General features: G+C 40.2%; 1 protein-coding gene and 1 non-coding gene across 4 annotated transcripts in view; both read right to left on the bottom strand.

Moving 5' to 3' along the window:
* The window catches only part of LOC124721086 (C2 domain-containing protein 5), a 230,532-nt gene that overhangs the window by 59,057 nt on the left and 150,208 nt on the right, over positions 1-21,267 (bottom strand). For all 3 annotated transcript variants that reach the window (XM_047245898.1, XM_047245897.1, XM_047245899.1), the window contains 2 exons: positions 19,707-19,856; positions 9,075-9,424 (listed from right to left, as the gene is read on the bottom strand). In XM_047245898.1, coding sequence (XP_047101854.1) covers positions 9,075-9,424; positions 19,707-19,856 — 500 coding nt within the window. The remainder of the gene's footprint in view (positions 1-9,074; positions 9,425-19,706; positions 19,857-21,267) is intronic.
* On the bottom strand, positions 20,835-20,909 carry Trnap-cgg. The gene has a single exon. It is a non-coding gene; the product is annotated as a tRNA-Pro (tRNA).

Genomic DNA, 21,267 nt, shown 5'->3' with positions numbered 1-21,267 from the left:
TGTAATCTAGCTGATGATGACTAGTGCTGATGTTCTCAGTGTTCGTCATCGCCAAGAGATCTCAGACTAGATGTTCAATGTCTTTTTTCCAGATGAAAGTGAAGTCCAACCCACAGAAGAGTACCAAGACTCAAAATGACAGAGAAAACTGTGAACGTGAATCAAACAATGGAAAATCCAGGTAGCAATATCAACAATGTAGGAAAATACAGTTTGCTACTTACCATAAAGAAGATACGTCAAATTGCATGCGAGAGACACCATTCACACACACACACACACACACACACACACACACACACACACATAAAAGGCAGGGCTGCCTGTGAAACCAGTCATGTGATCTACAACCTAAGCTGCAACCACAGTACATGGGCCTAATGTAATGTAATGTCCAGCTGTAGTGAAATGGAACCAACAATTTGACCAATGCCACACAAATGTGGGTGACACTGATTGAGAGCAAAAGCCATCAAAATCGACCACAGACGAAAATATCCAGGCAAATTTTCCAGCAATCTGAAAGAACATATGGAGTGAAAGAGATTTTTGAATGATGAGTATGTTCACAGAGAGTTTCTCCCATGGTTCCATTACCAAGGAACAGATTACTATAGTCGAGTAATTGAAGTATTGTTAGAATGTACCAACTACAGTTTAAAGAGACTTTTGACTATGTTGAATAGCAGTGTCATGTATCTGTCTCATTTTGAAGTGTAGTGCAGCAGTCAGTAAAATTTACTTGGCTTGCCATAATAATAAGTATATTACTTTTTGAACTTCCCACTTAGAAACTGTAGTAACATGGTTCACGTTTTCCGTTTCATTTCAGAGTAGACCGGGAACTGTCTCATAGGCATGCCCGATGTGAACTGACTGGGCACGGCCCGTGCTGCCTGAGTTGTTGTTGTTGTTCCGCTGGCAGAGGTCGCGGCCGAATTCTCGCATGCCCTCTGGTGGACGGGACTCCATTTGCGGCAACTACCGTCCGTGACACGCCGTGCCGATGTGCGCCTCCCGCAATCTTTCTGGTGGCTACTGCAGAAACCACTGCCAAACCTTGTATTCAGAACAATTCTTACCCAAATAGTGTCAATAATTTCTAAACTTTCATCACAAATTACCAGATACAGCTTCTTCTCTGGGCAGACAATTTCAGTGACTTGAACACAGTGACCAGAAACTATACAATCACTATCCTTCAGCAGTCAGTATTGTAGAACTCTCAATAACTTAGTAAGTAATATTGCAAAAAACTCACCAACTACCTCTTTGATTCAGTGCTATGAAGACAGATACAAATGCACATGCAATCCTTTAAAGAGTTAGTGAAAAATTAATGTCCTTAATATGCACATACTTCCAAATTGAATAATTCTGTTACTGGTACTCTCTAAATCAAAAGCTTATTGTCACTGAAGTACAATTTCCACTTAAATGACTCCATATCAATTTTTTGCATAAATGCAAATGTGCATGCTGCCACAGCACATTGTTACTGCTTGGTACGTAGCTATCTGTGTTAGAAAGCAGTTTTTGAGTCAAGGCTCCAATTGATGGAAAAAGACTGTGTTTCACAACCATCTTTTCACTGACAAGGGAACCTCCCCATCGCACCCCCCTCAGATTTAGTTATAAGTTGGCACAGTGGATAGGCCTTGAAAAACTGAACACAGATCAATCGAGAAAACAGGAAGAAGTTGTATGGAACTATGAAAAAAAATAAGCAAAATATACAAACAGAGGACATATGAGCTCAGGAGCGCCGTGGTCCCGTGGTTAGCGTGAGCAGCTGCCGAACGAGAGGTCCTTGGTTCAAGACTACCTTCGAGTGAAAGGTTTAATTTTTTATTTTCAGACAATTGTTATCTGCCCGTCTGTCCGTCCGATGTGAGGTAACTGCGCCGTAATATGGGGACGCTACACCTAAAACGAAAAATTTGAAAACGTTAAAAACATATGTTTTGACAGAGCACAGGGAAAACTGTGCGACTGTGAAACTGTTGCATTCATTTTTTGCAGTTTACGTTACAAACTCTTACGTTTTCATCACTTTTTTGGGAGTGATTATCACATCCACTAGAAAACCTAAATCGGGCAAGGTAGAAGAATCTTTTTACCCATTCGCCAAGTGTACAAGTTAGGTGGGTCGACAACATATTCCTGTCATGTGACACACATGCCGTCACCAGTGTCGTGTAGAATATATAAGACCTGTTTTCCTGTGGAGGAATTGCGATCAAATGTTTTCGGTTCCCATTGGACAGGCAGGTCCTTTCGTCTACTAATTGCACGGTTTTGCGGTGCGGTCGCAAAACACAGACACTAAACTTTTACAGTGACCAGAGACGTCAATGAACAAACGGACAGATCATAACTTTGAGAAAACAAAAAAAGTAAACTTTTCAGTCGAGAGAAGACTTGAACCAAGGACCTCTCGTTCTACAGTAACACGCTAACCATGGGACCATGGCGCTCCCGAGTTCACATCATCCTTGATGTTGCTTATCTTGTGCATGGGCTACTCAGTTTGTATATTTTGCTTATTTTTTCCATAGTTCCACACAACTTCTTCCTGTTTTCTCGATTGATCTGTGTTCAGTTTTTCAAGGCCTATCCACTGTACCAACTTATAACTATATCTGAGGGGGGTGCGATGGGGAGGTTCCCTTGTGAGAAAGATATTGTTGCACATTTGAAAGTAATGTGGGGATTTCTTTTAGAGTGTGATTTACAAATGCCAGCTACTGCAACAATTGTCAATCCTCTGCATGGCTCCTTGCATTGGAACCTCCCTGTGGAAAAAGCATCATCCTGGAATAGCCTCATGGATCTTCTGATGCTCAGTTTACATATCACTTCATCCTTTTACAGTTACATGGGATTCACACTTTTTTTACCTGGTTTGACTTACGTAGTAATCTGTCAGCATCATTTTCATTGTACAGAAGCGAAAATTTTTCATTTCTGTGATACAGTAGCTGCACAGAGACAAGTATACCAACAGACCGAAATCCAGGAAATTGGAAATGTCTGTACATAGTATTATTCCTTCAGTGATGATATTAAAAGTAAATTTATCTAAAAACAAAGATGATGTAACTTACCAAACGAAAGTGTTGGTATGTTGATACAGACACAAACAAACACAAAGACACACACAAAATTCAAGCTTTTGCAACCCACGGTTGCTTCATCAGGAAAGAGGGAAGGAGAGGGAAAGACGAAAGGATGTGGGTTTTATGGGAGAGGGTAAGGAGTCATTCCAATCCCGGGAGCGGAAAGACTTACCTTAGGGGGGAAAAAAGGACAGGTATACACTCGCACACACATATCCATCCATGTGTGTGCGAGTGTATACCTGTCCATTTTTCCCCCTAAGGTAAGTCTCTCCACTCCCGGGATTGGAATGACTCCTTACCCTCTCCCTTAAAACCCACATCCTTTCGTCTTTCCCTCTCCTTCCCTCTTTCCTGATGAAGCAACCATGGGTTGCAAAAGCTTGAATTTTGTGCGTGCGTTTGTGTTTGTTTGTGTCTATATCAACATACCAACGCTTTCGTTTGGTAAGTTACATCATCTTTGTTTTTAGATATATTTTTCCCACGTGGAATGTTTCCCTCTATTATATTCATAAAAGTAGATTTAAATGAATTTGATGATTTTTACACAGTTCCAGCTAATTAATGGCCTTCATATCAACACAAGGTGATGAACCAAACATTAATGAAGAAATGCTACACAACTGTGATACTTCTGTAATTAGTATGGGATGACGAAAGCTGAAATTCCTATCAATTCTACTCAAAAATTCTAAATCAGTTCCATGCTGAAGCTACAAAGACAGGTAGTCAGCCTTTAACCATTGGCATGTTTTTACTACTTGGTCTGCCTATATGGCTCATATTCAAAGTGATTAGTACATAAAAAGCCTCCAAATTTATCAAGTCAACAAAAATTACGTACTTTATTCTCATTAATGCAAGGCTCAGATTGGAAAAAAATCACTCATCATCTCATCTTTCCATATGTTGGTATGTATGCATGTATTATTATTATTTTAACTTATTTCTGAACAACAAAGAGCTTTGCCCTTCCAAGTGCAGAAATAAAAATAAATCTGCCTGGCATATATATTTATTACCTTTCCACTTTCTCCACAATGTAAGTCAGTAAAAAAACCTGTATTGTGCAATTCAAGTGATTGTTCTATACCCATCTTCTAATGACTCAATATCTAGCTTTCATAAACAGACTTTTCAACCTACATACCTTCAGCAGCTTTTATGTAGATCAAAAAATGATCACTGAGGGCGACAGTAAGAAAGGAACTAAAAACAAAAGAATAAAATACAATGGGCAAATGATGAACTTGCAAATACCAGTACAAACACAAACAAAATGTGCATGCATTGACAAGAAACAAAATGGCAAATTGATAGGCAAATTATGGATGCAGACAATGAAGTAGGTACAATATTACAGACTTTTCAACCTACATACCTTCAGCAGCTTTTATGTAGATCAAAAAATGATCACTGAGGGCGACAGTAAGAAAGGAACTAAAAACAAAAGAATAAAATACAATGGGCAAATGATGAACTTGCAAATACCAGTACAAACACAAACAAAATGTGCATGCATTGACAAGAAACAAAATGGCAAATTGATAGGCAAATTATGGATGCAGACAATGAAGTAGGTACAATATTACTAAGATGTAAGAAACCCAACAACATCAATCTTACACAGGAGTAATGGTTATTTGATGGAGTTTCTACAGGCCAAGTGGTAGATAATGAAACTTAAACACACAATAACTGCATGAAAGGCATAAAGTTTTGAGTAAGAAGTTCAAACTTTCATTTACAGAGTTTTAGGACAGATGTTATAAAGAAAAATTCCATATGAATGAAGTTTGTTTTAGGGGCAACAACACATATCACATCTAACTATAAATTTGACAGTTATTCAGCTTCTGTAAGTCTACTTCTGTTTCTTTACAATGATGTTTAACGTATAAACAACAACATTCTCAATATTTAAAACAGGGATAGAAGTGATCATTCAAGTGGAATTTCACATTCGAGAACATACATAGGTTTTTATGTAGCTTAGATTCTGCTTAGTAAAACAATGTCCTCTTTTTTAAAGTATGATTAGTATTCACAAATAACTAACTTATGCTGATTGGCATGATTAAGAAAAAGATAAAATTTAATCACCAATTACATATTACTTACAAAGTGAATAAAAAGAGAAAAGTAATATTTAACATTGTGTCAGCACTGAGCCCATCAAAAGCAGGGCATTAGCTGTTGTAAATAGATGACCCACCACTTCATTCTCCCATGACTTGTTTGATGCACCCATGGCTTTAAATGCTCAAACAGAAAGCACTCATACGGCTAAGTACGTGTAATTCTCTCTCTCTCTCTCCCTCTCTCTCACACACACACACACACACACACACACACACACACACACACACAGAGAGAGAGAGAGAGAGAGAGAGAGAGAGAGAGAGACTGTTGCCTCAAAATACAAAGTCATGACTGCAACTGCATCTGAGGTGAGGTGGTGAAGCTACAGAAGTGGTGTGGGGGTGAGGAGGGAGATGGGGGAAGATACTAGTGCTGCCTTAGAGAGTGTGCAGTGACATGGTGGGGACAGGACAATAGGCTGTTAGGTACAACATCGGCAGGCCATAACAAGGAGCAGGAGGGCAGAAAGGGCTAAGGAGGAGAGAAGTGGGGGGGAGGGGGGGGGGTCTTACGGGAATGAAGGATATGTTGCGGGGATAATTCCCACATGCACAATAAACAAAAACTGGAGTATATGAGGATGTAAGGTACAGGTCTTGCAACTAGATCTATTGTAGGTATATGAGCCATTGGGCAACAGAATGGGAGCAGGGGTGGCAGAGGGATAGACAATGATATTGCAGGGGATGGGTGGGTGCCAAGTACTGCTGCAGGAGGGCTTGGAAGGATAGTGGAGGAGGACATTTCTTATTTCAGAACATGATGAAAGGTAGCCAAAACCCTACCAGAGAATGTGACTCAGTTGCTCCAAATCTGGCTGGTGCTGAGTCATAAGAGGGATACTCCGTTGTGGCTGGTCAGTGGGTATGTTGGGGATTAGAGGTGACTGGATAAACAAGGCACAGGATATCTGTTTGTGGACAAGGTGGAGACAGTACTTTCAGGCTGTGAAGGCCTCAGTGTGACCCTTCAAATATTTAGAGAGGGACTACTCATCACTACAGGTGTGACGAATACTGGTGGTTAGTTTCACGGAAGGGTCATCCCATTGTGGAATTGGTGGCAGCTGTTGAAATGGAGATATTGCTACTAGTTGGAAGTTTGATGTGGATGGAGGTAGTGATGTAATTGTCCTTGAGGTGGAGGTGAGCTTGGTGGACTGAGAAGGACCAGTTGAAGCGTATGAAGAAAATATGTTGAGGTTCAGATCATGAAGATGTCATCAATGAATCTGAATCAGGTGAAGGGTTTGGGATTTTTGGTGGATAGGAAGGTTTTCTCTCAATGACTGATGAATAGTCTGGCATACAATGGTGCCATGAACATGCCAATTGCTGTACCATGGACTTATTTGCAGGTGATGCCTTCACGGAAGGAATGACTGTAGATGAGGATAAAGTTGGTCATCACAACCAAGAAAGATATAGTAGGTTTGGGTCCACTCGTTCGTTGGGACTGGTAAGAGGTCAATAGTGGCAAGACCATTGGCATTGTGGATGACACAGGTGATAACGAAACAAGGAACTGTGGGTTGTTGGCATAGGAAATGTAGGGGAGTAGGTTACAGGTAATAGGGTGAAGGTGATGGTACCTAAGGGCAGAGGTTCTCTCCGTGGGGATGCAGTAATCAGCAAGAATGAGGTGTCCCAGGTGCCTGGGTTTATATACATTAGAAAGCATGTAAAATGTAGGAGTGCAGGAATTGGTGGAAGTGACGAGGGAGATGCACTCAAGGGAGAAGTTCTGTTATGGACATGGATTTGAGGAGATATGGTGGCAGGGCTTGTAAATGGACATACCTGACAGCTGATGGGGTCCCTGTGCCAGATAATCCCTGCAGAGCATAGCCACAGTGGTGGAGGCTCTATTGGCAGATAGAGTATAAGGTTGGGATTAGTTTTTAGGTGGTGGATGTCAGGTTGGTTTCCATGTTGAGTGATCTGGGGAAAAATGGCTTTACTAGACAGAGTGATTTACATCACAGAAACATCCATCGTGGTCACCAGGAGTCAAACCTTTGCTCCGTGTGTTAGAAGACAGCAATGCTAGCCCCAACACTGTAGAAATAACCTTCACGAAAATGAACACAGTATGCTGTGCTTGTGGTGTATGTTTCAGAGGGTAGACATAATATAAATTTAAATATTATTCAACAAACCAGTCTTGTATTTCTCTATAAGGTAACATATTTTGTTCATAAGATTAACAAAGTACTGTAATACAAAAATGAAGTACACTTTCTGTATAACCAAACATGCTTAAAAATTACAGTACAGTCATACTAGCACCAAAATGAAACCACAAATAATATTCTACTAAGAAAGAAAAATGGTTCAAATAATACACATCTCACCACAGTATTCTCCAATGAATAAATAATGCTCATGTAAGAAGTGTACTACATAAAGTAATTCAGAAACAAGACACCTAACTAGTTGGAAACAAACAATGCTAAAGAATAGATTGCAGAGAAAAAATATTGTACCTGAAACTGGACAATTCCAGCTAATACATTATTCTCTGAGAGACTAGATATACAAGGGATACGTAATAATTTCGCAGTATGGCACAGAGATTACACTAGTATCAAAAAGTAATCTCATTTTTTTGTACATTTGTACACATCAAATGCCAACTTGACCTCCAAAGTAATGCTGTCAATATGTTTTCTGAAGTAGTCTTTGCTACGTGTGTTTTCTTCAAATGGATAAAATGGAAGATAGTGATGTCCCAAAATCAGTTCTTTTGGACTGTTTATTACCAATAGAAATTCATTCAAAGACAAAGTTAATAGTGGCAAGTCTTATCCTTCATTTTCAGCAGTTAAGAAATATGTATTTGAATTCAACACAGCCATATTCTTCCCAAAGATTATCCACATTATGGACATCCCTAAAACATTACCACAGATTGGAATATCTAGATAATTGACAATATGGTATTAGATGATTAATTGTTAAAAGTGTCTGAAATACATGGGACATTCTGCAGATCAGAACAAAGAATGTGGTTCATTTTATTAGAAGAATTATCTATGAGAAATCTTTGACCATTTTAAAAATAATCCAACTAATTTGCTGTGAATGAGATGTGTGTCCACCACCTCACACTAGAAGCAAAACAGCAATTAACACAGTTTGTAGAAACTGGTGGTGCACATCAAAATTCAATTCATCTACTGGAAATGTAACAGCCAGTCTTTTTCTGGGATGCAAAAGAGGTCATTGTTAGTGATAAGCTCTGAAAGAGTGAAATATTAACTGATTAAATTTACACAAGTCTTTCAAACCAACTTCACTTAAATTGGGATTGCAAAGAAAAAAATAATCTTCCATCCGATAAAAATAATGTATTTTGAGAATAGGAAAATTGAGGGATTTAAAATACAAATTGTCAGAACATATAATATACATATAAGATTTGACATCATTTAATTTCCTTCTATTGTTACATCTAAAGCAATTCATGGAAAATAGTGTTTTGTGGGTCTCCCAGAATTGTATGTCAAGGATGACGTCAACTCACTCTAAAAATACTGGATGACATGCATTAACCTGAAGGGCAACTATATCCCAAAATAAGTGCAGATTTTTACACCAAAACAGTCACAGTCACAGTCTCTCTCTCTCTCTCTCTCTCTCTCTCTCTCTCTCTCTCTCTCTCTCCCTCTCCCTCCTTCTCTCTCTCTCTCTCTCTCTCTGTTCAGCTAATAACTTTTTAACTTGGCCTCATAATTATAGTAAATTATATTATTTATTTGGATTTAAGTTCATATGCATAGGACTAGAGATAATCATCATATGGGTTTACCGAAAGTGGTACAGAACTGACAGGTTTATCCTTCTCAAAATCTGTACGATCAAGTGATGTAGTCATCAGTTCTTTTGTTTGTAGGTGATGCCTGCTTATGGGGTGCTGTGTAGAACTCTCTCCAGAATCCATCTGTATGAAAGCTGCTGTCCCAGAGGCACTGAGTACACACACATCATCACAAATGCTTGTGTGCTCTGAGTAACCAAGCACAACATTGCAGCCAATAGCTCTTGCATGAGATCGCACTTCCATTCTAAGTTCTGTCCACCATGAGTCTCTACTCTCTGGCTCATCCAGGTTAGTGATTCTCTCCAAAAGCTTTACTGATCTTGCACTTATCGTTCCTCCTGCAAAATATTTTATAGTTGGGATACCATTATAAGCAAAACTGTAAGCAAACAAATGTAAATTCAGCACAATAGATTTACTTCTTAGGAAACTAAAATGCTGAAAATAAAGCACTGATGATTGGAAATCAAAACTGAATATGAATACAACTATAAATAAGTGTTAACCAAACAGGAAATGTGTTGAGCAGTGGACATGTGTGTACACTCACACAAACACGTATATGCAAGCGCGCATACGCACGCCCATGCCCCCCCCCCCCCCCCACACACCTACCTCTCTCTCTCTCTCTCTCTCTCTCTCTCTCTCTCTCTCTCTCTCTCTCTCTCCCCCCTCCCCCCTCTTCTGTTGCCCCCTGATGCTGCAGTCTGACTGGAGTGGGTAGTGGGTATTGTGAAATGGTACGGGTGTTGGGTGAGGACACAGAACAACTGGAGAGAGAATTGGGAAATATTGCAGTAGTGTGGAAACTGTATGTGTGTGCAAGACAGGTGGTACCTGGCTGGCAACTATATGTGAGAGTGAGAAGCAGAGAAGGGAACTGCTAGTAGAAATGCTGATAAAGGAAGGTAACGAGTGAAGATGGAGATCCCGAACAGAAGAAAGAATAAAAAAGGAAAAGTTAAAATTAATAAGTCAAGGTTGAGCACACAAGTATCACAGAAAGCCTGAGGCAGGCAGGGACGGAGAGGAAGGGGGTTACGGAGGAGCAGTCAGTTGTCTGAGGTGGCATCTGGAGAAGGGGTGGAGGTAAATGATGAACCAGAACTCAGGAACATGATGAGGCTAAGGCCATGAAAAAGAAAATTCTGCAGAGAACATTCTCATCTGCTCAATTCAGAAAACCTGCTGAGGGGAAGGAGATGGTGCACAGGTTGGAGGAATCCAGATGGCTTTTTAATACTATCATGAACTTGGACACACTGTGATGCCACAAAGCCAGGAGCTGTGTTGGCATGTGGCAACCAGCATTCACAGTTGTTGCAAATTAATCAGTGATGGCATGACAGAGTGGTCTCCTGCATAACTTGCAAGTTAATCCTGTTGCCAATGTGGTCAGCAGACAGCCCTAGCCTGTCACCCAGTAATAACTTGATGGTAGCTGGCAAGTTGTGTCCAGATCTGGATCTTTTTTATTGGAAAGACAGTAGGTGGCACATGGCACAAAAGTTACCTCAAGGTTAGTGGTGCTTGCCTCTCCCCTTCGAACCACTGGCTCTCTTCTGCCGATATCTGGGCAGCCAGAGTGAAGAAAGAAGGAACTGTTAGTTGTAGTCAGTTCAAATATGAAGCACAAGATGGGTCCTGTAGTGTGGTGTGGCAAAAAACTCAAAGGGCCCTCAGTGTGTGGCCCAGGGGGGATAGTCCATGAGGTACAAAAGGTCACCCCAGGAGGAATTGAGAGTGAGTGTTGCAATCAGCTCATACATTACTCGTGTAGTCACCAATGTAATCCGTTGTCTGGGACCTGAGGCCATTTTCAGTTCTTCCAGAAACTGATGGAAGTGGTGAAGACAGTTAGCTTCACCTGTGGTATCTCAGGACAGCTGTCAATTTGCAACATCATGCAGAGGACTGGTTGCAGTCCTCAGGTATGAATTTGTGTGAGAGGTCAAAATCAGGCACTGTTGGTTCTGTGATGAAGTCAACTGTAAATTCCTCAGTCTATAAAACAAGTTGGAGACTTGTAAAGGAACCACAGACAGGTTAGGTTTGCACTACATATCAGGAACAGACACTCAGATAGAAAAGTAGGTGTGGAATGCATTTTAGACAAATTCTGAGATCCCAGTAGTAAACACACCATCAACTAAAACCATTACTACAACAGAGATGACAGAAAATGCAGAGAGTAAGAATGTTAAAATATTAGTTGTTAGGTAGAGGAGCACTTGCTGTGAAGTTTCAAAACCCAAGTGTCTCCTAGACAGCAGTTGTCACCAATTGAAACTGGAAGTAGAGAATAAAGAACTTATCAACTACACATTGGACATAGACTGGAAACATAAATTATGCTCCAGAAGGGTGAAGTGTGTATAGGAACCAGGAGAAACATTACATCTAGTGAGGTCCAAAATGAATCTGATTATGAATTCATATAGACAAGAGTAACTCAGGTTAGTGGACTTCAATTAATAACAAGATGTTTCTACAGCCACCAGATTCAGAAAGAGCTGTCAAATAATAATAAAGATGCAGTCATGCAGAGTATTTTCACAGATATGCAATTGGCTCAATGTATTTTTTTACCGGAAAAACCTGGACAATAAATTTTCAACAAAAATACAAGTAACATCTGGTGCATGCAAAAAAGCATAATAGGATCACTAATGCTCTCGATATACATAAACGATTTATCTGATATGGGCAGTTGCATTATCACATTGTCTGCTGATGGTGTAATTGTCTAGAAAAAAGGGCTGTCATTGAACAACAGTAAGGAAATGCAGAATGGTTTGTACAAACCTTTCACTTGGTGTAATGAATGACAGCTCTAATTACATATAGATAAATTATTGATAATATCCATAACAAAGAGAAAGAACCCGTTATCATAGTATTAACGTTATAATCCAGAAAAGAAGTTCCTGAAATTAAAGAGCAGTACATTTCTTGCTGTACAATGGCTTTGTTCTAATATTGTCATCTAGAGGTTAACTATTCACAGGTGGAAAAGGAGGTGCTTGCTATCATTTTTGAGATTAAAAATTTTCATATTTTTTGTATGGAGCAATGTCGCTATTCATCACTGACCTCAAGCCACTGATTACATTATTCAGCCTTTGTTCTAAGCTACCAGATGGGATGGCCTGTGGATTGCAGAGATGGGCACACTTTCTCAGTAATTATTGCTACGACATTTGTTACTGGACCATTGCCCAGCATGCTAATGCAGATATACTTTTTCAGTTGCATACGGGACCCAACTGGGAGTTCGATTGAGAGGACATTCTCAATTTTGTGTTGGACAACACATCACAGCAGACATTACTGGATATTTATTTATTTATTTATTGTTAATAGTACATCAATCTGCTTTTCCAGAAAATCACCTCGACAGTCCAGACAGAATGGCCTGAGCACACTCTGTCGGGAGAAGATTTGGCATGGCATACATTTTTCCTACTATCAGCTTGATTCAAAGTTGTCTACAGGGTCCTCATGCTTGCAACAGGGCAGCAAAGCTGTTGAGTAGTCACCTCTCTGAATTTGCATGCCGGCATACTCCAGCTGCTGCACACGTAGCACTGGCGTAAGTTCCATATAAAGGCAGTGGCATGGCACCACATCTACTGGCTGGTGATTGATGGTCATACTGAACACGTTGTGCATGTTTGGTCGGCCTGTGCACAGAACCAGACTACACTGCCACCAGTTGTCCCCTTGGCCAGTCCTGAAGCACCCTTGGGATGTGGTGCATGTTGTCTTGTCTGGCCCTTTTTTTGGGAAGCATGTGGTTGTCAATAACACAAGTACTATCCAACATCCCATATGTAGCCAAACTATCCTCCGCAACACTGACAACAACTATTCACATGTTGTCAGTCATTTCTGCTATCGAGGGCTCCCATGGATCCTTGTATCCAATAATGGCTGGCAATTTGTGCCATAGTAGTGTGCAGATTTTTTGCATTTGAAGTGGTATTCAGCATCTGACTACTGCCCCGTTTCACCTGGATTATAACTTGAAAGTTGAGCAATTCATACTAACTTTTAAGATCCAAATGCTGAAGTCCATGGATGCACTGTCCAGTGACAATACATTGTGTAGCTTTCTGGCCACGAACCAGACAATGCCAATTAACAGGTGTAGTCTGCCGGAACTGTTGCATGTGTGCCAGTCACTGGGCCTCTACGATTTGTTGCACTCCGACTCACATGCCCCGGAGCGTCGCGGCCTACCACATTTTCCTGAAAGGGTCCTGTTTGAGTTCAGTCTTTTAGCCAGCAGCAGAGATGACTACCAGATGTACTGGTGGGACACAAACATCAGCATTTGTTTGTGGGGGACATTGATAAGGAACAGTTGAACCATCATTCAAATCAGTTGTGTCTGCAATCGACTGGATTTGCATCTCCATACAAGCCAGGCAACAAACAGGATCAGTTGTGGCATGTGAATTGCAATGTGAATTCCATTGCTGTTGTCACTGTAGATGCACCATCCTAATCTTGCCCACGGCATAGGGTGCCAGCAGCAGTCACTCCTGCAGCTCCTGATGCTGAGCTCATGGACTTGGAACCTGCACTTCCCTATGCTCACTCACCCATGGATGAGTCTTCACACCGCCAATGTGGGAAAACCAGCCATTCTGCTAGCCTACAAAATCTTCCGCCATTCCAGTGGAGTCAGCTGAATCATCGTTGCCGCTGAACCATCGTTGCCACTGAATCATCGTTGCCTACTTTGATGGTAGAACTACTGCAGGGAATCTCACACCCTTTCCCACTCTGAAACAGTGGTTGCCACAGAAACAAAGCCATTTTCGGTTATAAGTGGTCTTTCCAGGGGGGGGATTTAGTATCCTCGCAGGTGAACATACATACAGACATAGATAAGCTGGTGTGGGTCTCGAGGTAGAGTAACACAGAAAGCTATCTTGGATGGCACATGTGGAGTGTAGTATGAGCAGACCTTATGACCCATCAGTTTCAAGCTAACTTGCTGGTGGCAACAGACTGGGCCAGTCAATACTTACATGGCCCAGGTTTCTACAACATGCCATGTTCTAGGTTCTGTATGCTAATATTTTAATCATTCAGGCTGGTCACATTTCTGCTTTCTTTATGCCAGTCTCTACAGTGTTTGAACTCTCTGCTCCCCATATATTGACTGCATGTAGAGTTTTGCTTCTTCCACAGTTCAGCTCCCTGGCTTCCCGGTTGAGCACCCAGAGTCGGCTAGAATAGTGTCATCTGTACTGGCGATTTATTTAGATATAAATATGCAACTAGTCAATTTCTTAGATTTTTTATATGATTTATTGCACCCCATTAACTAGTTTCAAGTCACTGCAAGCTCATCATCAGATGGCAGTGTTACAGGAACATTATATCATGGACCAAGTGTAGCTACAAATTGTGGTGATGGTTATGTCAAAAATGATGGAAATATAGTTATCGGGAATGAAATGTTGATGGAACAGAAAGATTGTTATGTTTTTGGTACTTAAAGTGGACTGCGTCTCAATATCTATAGCAAATCCTTCCCCATAATGTGCATTACAGGTACAACACACAAATATACACAGTATTTACCTGCACTTGGTTTTGCACTTATTCATAGAAGGTTAACATTGATACAATAAACAGAATATGAATATTATATATATCACACTTTGTTACATCATGATCTTTGGTCTGAGATGCATTGTATTAGAGAATAAATATTTACAAGTATCGATAATATATGTGCATGAATCTTGCTAGCTGCTAGTGTATTCTTATATTGGCAGTATAAATGCATTATGGATTAAAAAGTTACACAAAAGGTAAACAAATGGAGTAATATATTTACTACATAATTGTAGAGTGGATGAGTTGCCGAATGCCATAGTTATTATATGACTAAGAGACTGTAATACAATTTATGCAGGAGGATGAATATGTCTTATTATTGTCCTTTTAGTGTTTTGGTGCCACAATATCTAAAAAATAGTAAATCTCCAATTCTTCAAGGAGACCCATCTGTAACCCTTTGTCAGCAATATGTAGCACAGAAATATTATCACTGATACCACCAACAGTGTGTTCTACATCTACATCTACATTGATACTCCGCAAGCCACCCAACGGTGTGTGGCGGAGGGCACTTTACGTGCCACTGTCATTACCTCCCTTTCCTGTTCCAGTCGCGTATGGTTCGCGGGAAGAACGACTGTCTGAAAGCCTCCGTGCGCGCTCTAATCTCTCTAATTTTACATTCGTGATCTCCTCGGGAGGTATAAGTAGGAGGAAGCAATATATTCGATACCTCATCCAGAAACGCACCCTCTCGAAACCTGGCGAGCAAGCTACACCGCGATGCAGAGCGCCTCTCTTGCAGAGTCTGCCACTTGAGTTTATTAAACATCTCCGTAACGCTATAACGGTTACCAAATAACCCTGTGACGAAACGCGCCGCTCTTCTCTGGATCTTCTCTATCTCCTCCGTCAGACCGATCTGGTACGGGTCCCACACTGATGAGCAATACTCAAGTATAGGTCGAACGAGTGTTTTGTAAGCCACCTCCTTTGTTGATGGACTACATTTTCTAAGGACTCTCCCAATGAATCTCAACCTGGTACCCGCCTTACCAACAATTAATTTTATATGATCATTCCACTTCAAATCGCTCCGCACGCATACTCCCAGATATTTTACAGAAGTAACTGCTACCAGTGTTTGTTCCGCTATCATATAATCATACAATAAAGGATCCTTCTTTCTATGTATTCGCAATACATTACATTTGTCTATGTTAAGGGTCAGTTGCCACTCCCTGCACCAAGTGCCTATCCGCTGCAGATCTTCCTGCATTTCGCTACAACTTTCTAATGCTGCAACTTCTCTGTATACTACAGCATCATCCGCGAAAAGCCGCATGGAACTTCCGACACTATCTACTAGGTCATTTATATATATTGTGAAAAGCAATGGTCCCATAACACTCCCCTGTGGCACGCCAGAGGTTACTTTAACGTCTGTAGACGTCTCTCCATTGATAACAACATGCTGTGTTCTGTTTGCTAAAAACTCTTCAATCCAACCACACAGCTGGTCTGATATTCCGTAGGCTCCTACTTTGTTTATCAGGCGACAGTGCGGAACTGTATCGAACGCCTTCCGGAAGTCGAGAAAAATAGCATCTACCTGGGAGCCTGTATCTAATATTTTCTGGGTCTCATGAACAAATAAAGCGAGTTGGGTCTCACACGATCGCTGTTTCCGGAATCCATGTTGATTCCTACATAGTAGATTCTGGGTTTCCAGAAATGACATGATACACGAGCAAAAAACATGTTCTAAAATTCTACAAGAGATCGACGTCAGAGAAATAGGTCTATAGTTTTGCGCATCTGCTCGACGACCCTTCTTGAAGACTGGGACTACCTGTGCTCTTTTCCAATCATTTGGAACCCTCCGTTCCTCTAGAGACTTGCGGTACACGGCTGTTAGAAGGGGGGCAAGTTCTTTCGCGTACTCTGTGTAGAATCGAATTGGTATCCCATCAGGTCCAGTGGACTTTCCTCTATTGAGTGATTCCAGTTGCTTTTCTATTCCTTGGACACTTATTTCGATGTCAGCCATTTTTTCGTTTGTGCGAGGATTTAGAGAAGGAACTGCAATGCGGTCTTCCTCTGTGAAACAGCTTTGGAAAAAGGTGTTTAGTATTTCAGCTTTACGCGTGTCATCCTCTGTTTCAATGCCATCATCATCCCGTAGTGTCTGGATATGCTGTTTCGAGCCACTTACTGATTTAACGTAAGACCAGAACTTCCTAGGATTTTCTGTCAAGTCGGTACATAGAATTTTACTTTCGAATTCAATGAACGTTTCACGCATAGCCCTCCTTACGCTAACTTTGACATCGTTTAGCTTCTGTTTGTCTGAGAGGTTTTGGCTGCGTTTAAACTTGGAGTGGAGCTCTCTTTGCTTTCGCAGTAGTTTCCTAACTTTGTTGTTGTACCACGGTGGGTTTTTCCCGTCCCTCACAGTTTTACTCGGCACGTACCTGTCTAAAACGCATTTTACGATTGCCTTGAACTTTTTCCATAAACACTCAACATTGTCAGTGTCGGAACAGAAATTTTCGTTTTGATCTGTTAGGTAGTCTGCAATCTGCCTTCTATTACTCTTGCTAAACAGATAAACCTTCCTCCCTTTTTTTATATTCCTATTTACTTCCATATTCAGGGATGCTACAATGGCCTTATGATCACTGATTCCCTGTTCTGTACATACAGAGTCGAAAAGTTCGGGTCTGTTTGTTATCAGTAGGTCCAAGATGTTATCTCCACGAGTCGGTTCTCTGTTTAATTGCTCGAGGTAATTTTCGGATAGTGCACTCAGTATAATGTCACTCGATGCTCTGTCCCTACCACCCATCCTAAACATCTGAGTGTCCCAGTCTATATCTGGTAAATTGAAATCTCCACCTAAGACTATAACATGCTGAGAAAATTTATGTGAAATGTATTCCAAATTTTCTCTCAGTTGTTCTGCCACTAATGCTGCTGAGTCGGGAGGTCGGTAAAAGGAGCCAATTATTAACCTAGTTCGGTTGTTTAGTGTAACCTCCACCCATAATAATTCACAGGAACTATCCACTTCTACTTCACTACAGGATAAACTACTACTAACAGCGACGAACACTCCACCACCGGTTGCATGCAATCTATCCTTTCTAAACACCGTCTGTACCTTTGTAAAAATTTCGGCAGAATTTATCTCTGGCTTAAGCCAGCTTTCTGTACCTATAACGATTTCAGCTTCGGTGCTTTCTATCAGCGCTTGAAGTTCCGGTACTTTACCAACGCAATGTGTGATGCGAAGCTGGACTTACTTAAGTTTTTGAGTTGAAGGGCATCCATATATTCTTTGTAGTGGATAACAAAACTTCTCCCTGTTTGTCCTATACAGAAGCACAAACAGGAGCATGTGAGTTTGAATATGGCAGACTTTTGATGGCACTCTCCAGTGGATTTATTATTGTGAAGTTACTCTGTTGTTTATTGTCTGTGTAGAAGGATATTTTTATGTTATGTAGTCTGAAAATATTTGAGAGTTTATATGACACTCTGCCAAAGAATGCAAGACTGATAAATGTTGACATTTCTTTCTTAGCTTATAATGGTGATGGTAATTGCTAAAGACTACTTTGGATTTTTTCAACTACGGTTTTTATGAGGGAGGGCTTATATCCATTATTTTGGGCTATAGATTTAAGTATTTTCCTCTGTAGAATTTGCTTAAGATGAATTCATATGTTCAAATATATAATACAGGGTGACAGTTATTGAACTATATGAAATAAAATCGTCTTAACTTCTGAATGGTTTGCATTAGGACATTCAAACTGCATGGTCAGATGCAGGGCATGATGGGAATTAGTATGGCTTGGTATAGTGACCAAGACTACTTTCATTTGGATGGGTTCGTCAATCAGCAAAATTGGTACATTTGGAGGATTGAGAATTTGTATTTTGGGATGGAGAAGTCTCTTCACCCTCAATGGGTGACTGTGTGGTGTGCAATGCTCAGTCACAGAATAATCGGCGTGATATTCCTTGATGGCACAGTGACTACTGAACGGTATGTGAAAGTTCTGAAAGATAATTCCATCCCCATTATCCAAAGTGACCTTAATTTTGACAAGACGTGGTTCATGTAAGACTGAACTTAACCTCATCGAAGCAGGAGAGTGTCCTGGAAGAGCACTTTGGGGACCACATTCTGGCTCTGCAATACCCAGAGGCCACTGGCATGGGCCTTGACTGTCCGCCATATTCTCCTGATCTGAACACGTCTGACTCCTTTTTGTGGGGCTATATTAAAGACAAGATGTACAACAAATGCCCCAAACAGCCATTCAGAGGGTCATTGACAACATCAATTTTCCGACACTTCAGCGGGTCATGCAGAATTTTGCTATCTGTCTGCGCCAGATGATCGCCAATGATGGTAGGCATATCAACATGTCATAACTTAAATCTGAATACCTGTAGTCACATTTAAATATTGAATAAAGTGTGTACACACTATAGTTTGTAACTAATTTACATTTTCTTTTCATATAGTTCAATAATTGTCACCCTGTAAATGAGGGCTTGCTCTCTTCCCCTGCCACTATATTATTGCTAATTTACTACCAAACTGATTTGGAGGAAATAAACATTTACAGTCCTAACATCTTTAACAGTGTTGTTCTACGAACCCTCAGTTGCTATTAATATTATATTAATGATTTTTAGGTTAGGACTGTCCTTGTACATGTCTGGCAAAACAAATATTGCCCTTATTCAGCTGCATACATATGGTCCTCATCTAGAAATCATTAATATAATACTGACACTTCTAGTTTATCTCAAAATCTATTACTGGTATAAAGTTATTATTATTATTATTATTATTATTATTCATGTATGGGCCCAATAGGACCACGTGCGGTACATCAATCAATGTCACTTTTTATGGTTGACATTCCTTTGTGTCCAAATTTGTTTTATCCTTTCAGAATGAATATTAGTACACAATAAGATATTATGTGACATCAAACTATATTAGACAATTTTTTTTACCTAGATGTTGTATAAAACCAGGACCATACTTTCTCATGGTGAGAAAGGGATATTCCAACATTTCCATATTATCTTGGTTTACTGTTGGTCGTAAGGAACGAAAATGACATCCCATGTTGGATGAACGGTCACTGCCAGTTAAACTGTTTCCTGAAATTAAATATAACTTTTTAGCTCTTAAAATGTTTAAAACTGCTTATTTTAATTTAATTTTACTCCAGTAATTTCAGCATCCAAGATATAGCTTAATGCAATACCAAATTTATCTGAAAATTGTTAATATCAAAAATCTTTAAGAACTAACTCTGTTTTAAATAAAATTGATAAAACTAATTTGTTCTATAATATGTGGCTCACAAACACTACTGTCACTTCAGAAATGTAGGGATCAGTAGTGCAGTGTCACAAAAGTTAATAATCAACCACACAATACTTTCCTGTGCAGTGTCAGTTCACTTTCACAGAAATATTTGCAACTGATTATTTGTATTAAGTGGTAGTTATGAATAGTGTGCTTCAGCCTGATGCCCTAGTCTATAATTTCAAAGTGAAAAGTTCTCACCCCGTAAGAGAAGAAACTTTTTGGTCAAAATGCAATTATTTTTCAAAACTGAACTCTTACAGGTCACTGTACATTGTCCAGTGTTTCTCCAGGGAGTAGATTTCATCCCTGAAGTTATCTATGGAAGATCAGTAAAATACTAATCTACAGTTGCCTTAAACTCTTCATTTAAGTCAATGTGTTTTCCAGCCACAAATTTCTTTGCATCTGTAAATACTTGAAAGTCGGAGGATGCCAAATCCCATAAAATGATGGAGGTTTCAGCAATATTTTCTACTTTGTTGGACCAGAAGAATCTTGTAGTATTGCCCAGTTATTTGTTTGCACCTTAATAAGATAATCATTAAGAAGAATTATTTTTTGCTGCCCTAAAAGCACTGTCTATAACCTTTCTTCTAGATGTAACTGACTCTGTTGTCTCTGGTCAAGGCCACAGGTTTCCACCACATGCTTTCACTACAGTTTAAAGTATGGTGTGAAGTGCTGCACTTGCGTCTCATCCGTGGTAACCAACTGATGAACACAATTAATTGTGTTCTTGAAACTTCCTGGCAGATTAAAACTGTGTGCCCGACCGAGACTCGAACTCGGGACCTTTGCCTTCCGCGGGCAAGTGCTCTACCAACTGAGCTACCGAAGCACGACTCACGCCCGGTACCCACAGCTTTACTTCTGCCAGTATCTCGTCTCCTACCTTCCAAAGGTCCCGAGTTCGAGTCTCGGTCGGGCACACAGTTTTAATCTGCCAGGAAGTTTCATATCAGCGCACACTCCGCTGCAGAGTGAAAATCTCATTCTGGAATTGTGTTCTTTTTCAAAACGGTCCAAACATTTATTTCTGCATTTACTTTTTGTTGGAATTCAACGAATGTAACAACTGCCTTTCACAAAGTTTTCTCATTTAAATGTATCATACTAATTTCTTGTATGTGGCATCAGCTATCTCTGATACCTTCAATTATGTATCATCCAGTACTATATTATGTGCTTTCTTGGTGT

This window comes from Schistocerca piceifrons, chromosome X (assembly GCF_021461385.2).
Source record: "Schistocerca piceifrons isolate TAMUIC-IGC-003096 chromosome X, iqSchPice1.1, whole genome shotgun sequence".
NCBI lineage: Eukaryota > Metazoa > Arthropoda > Insecta > Orthoptera > Acrididae > Schistocerca > Schistocerca piceifrons.
The sequence above is the reverse complement of the archived record's forward strand: the minus strand, read 5'-3'. Positions and strand labels throughout refer to the sequence as shown.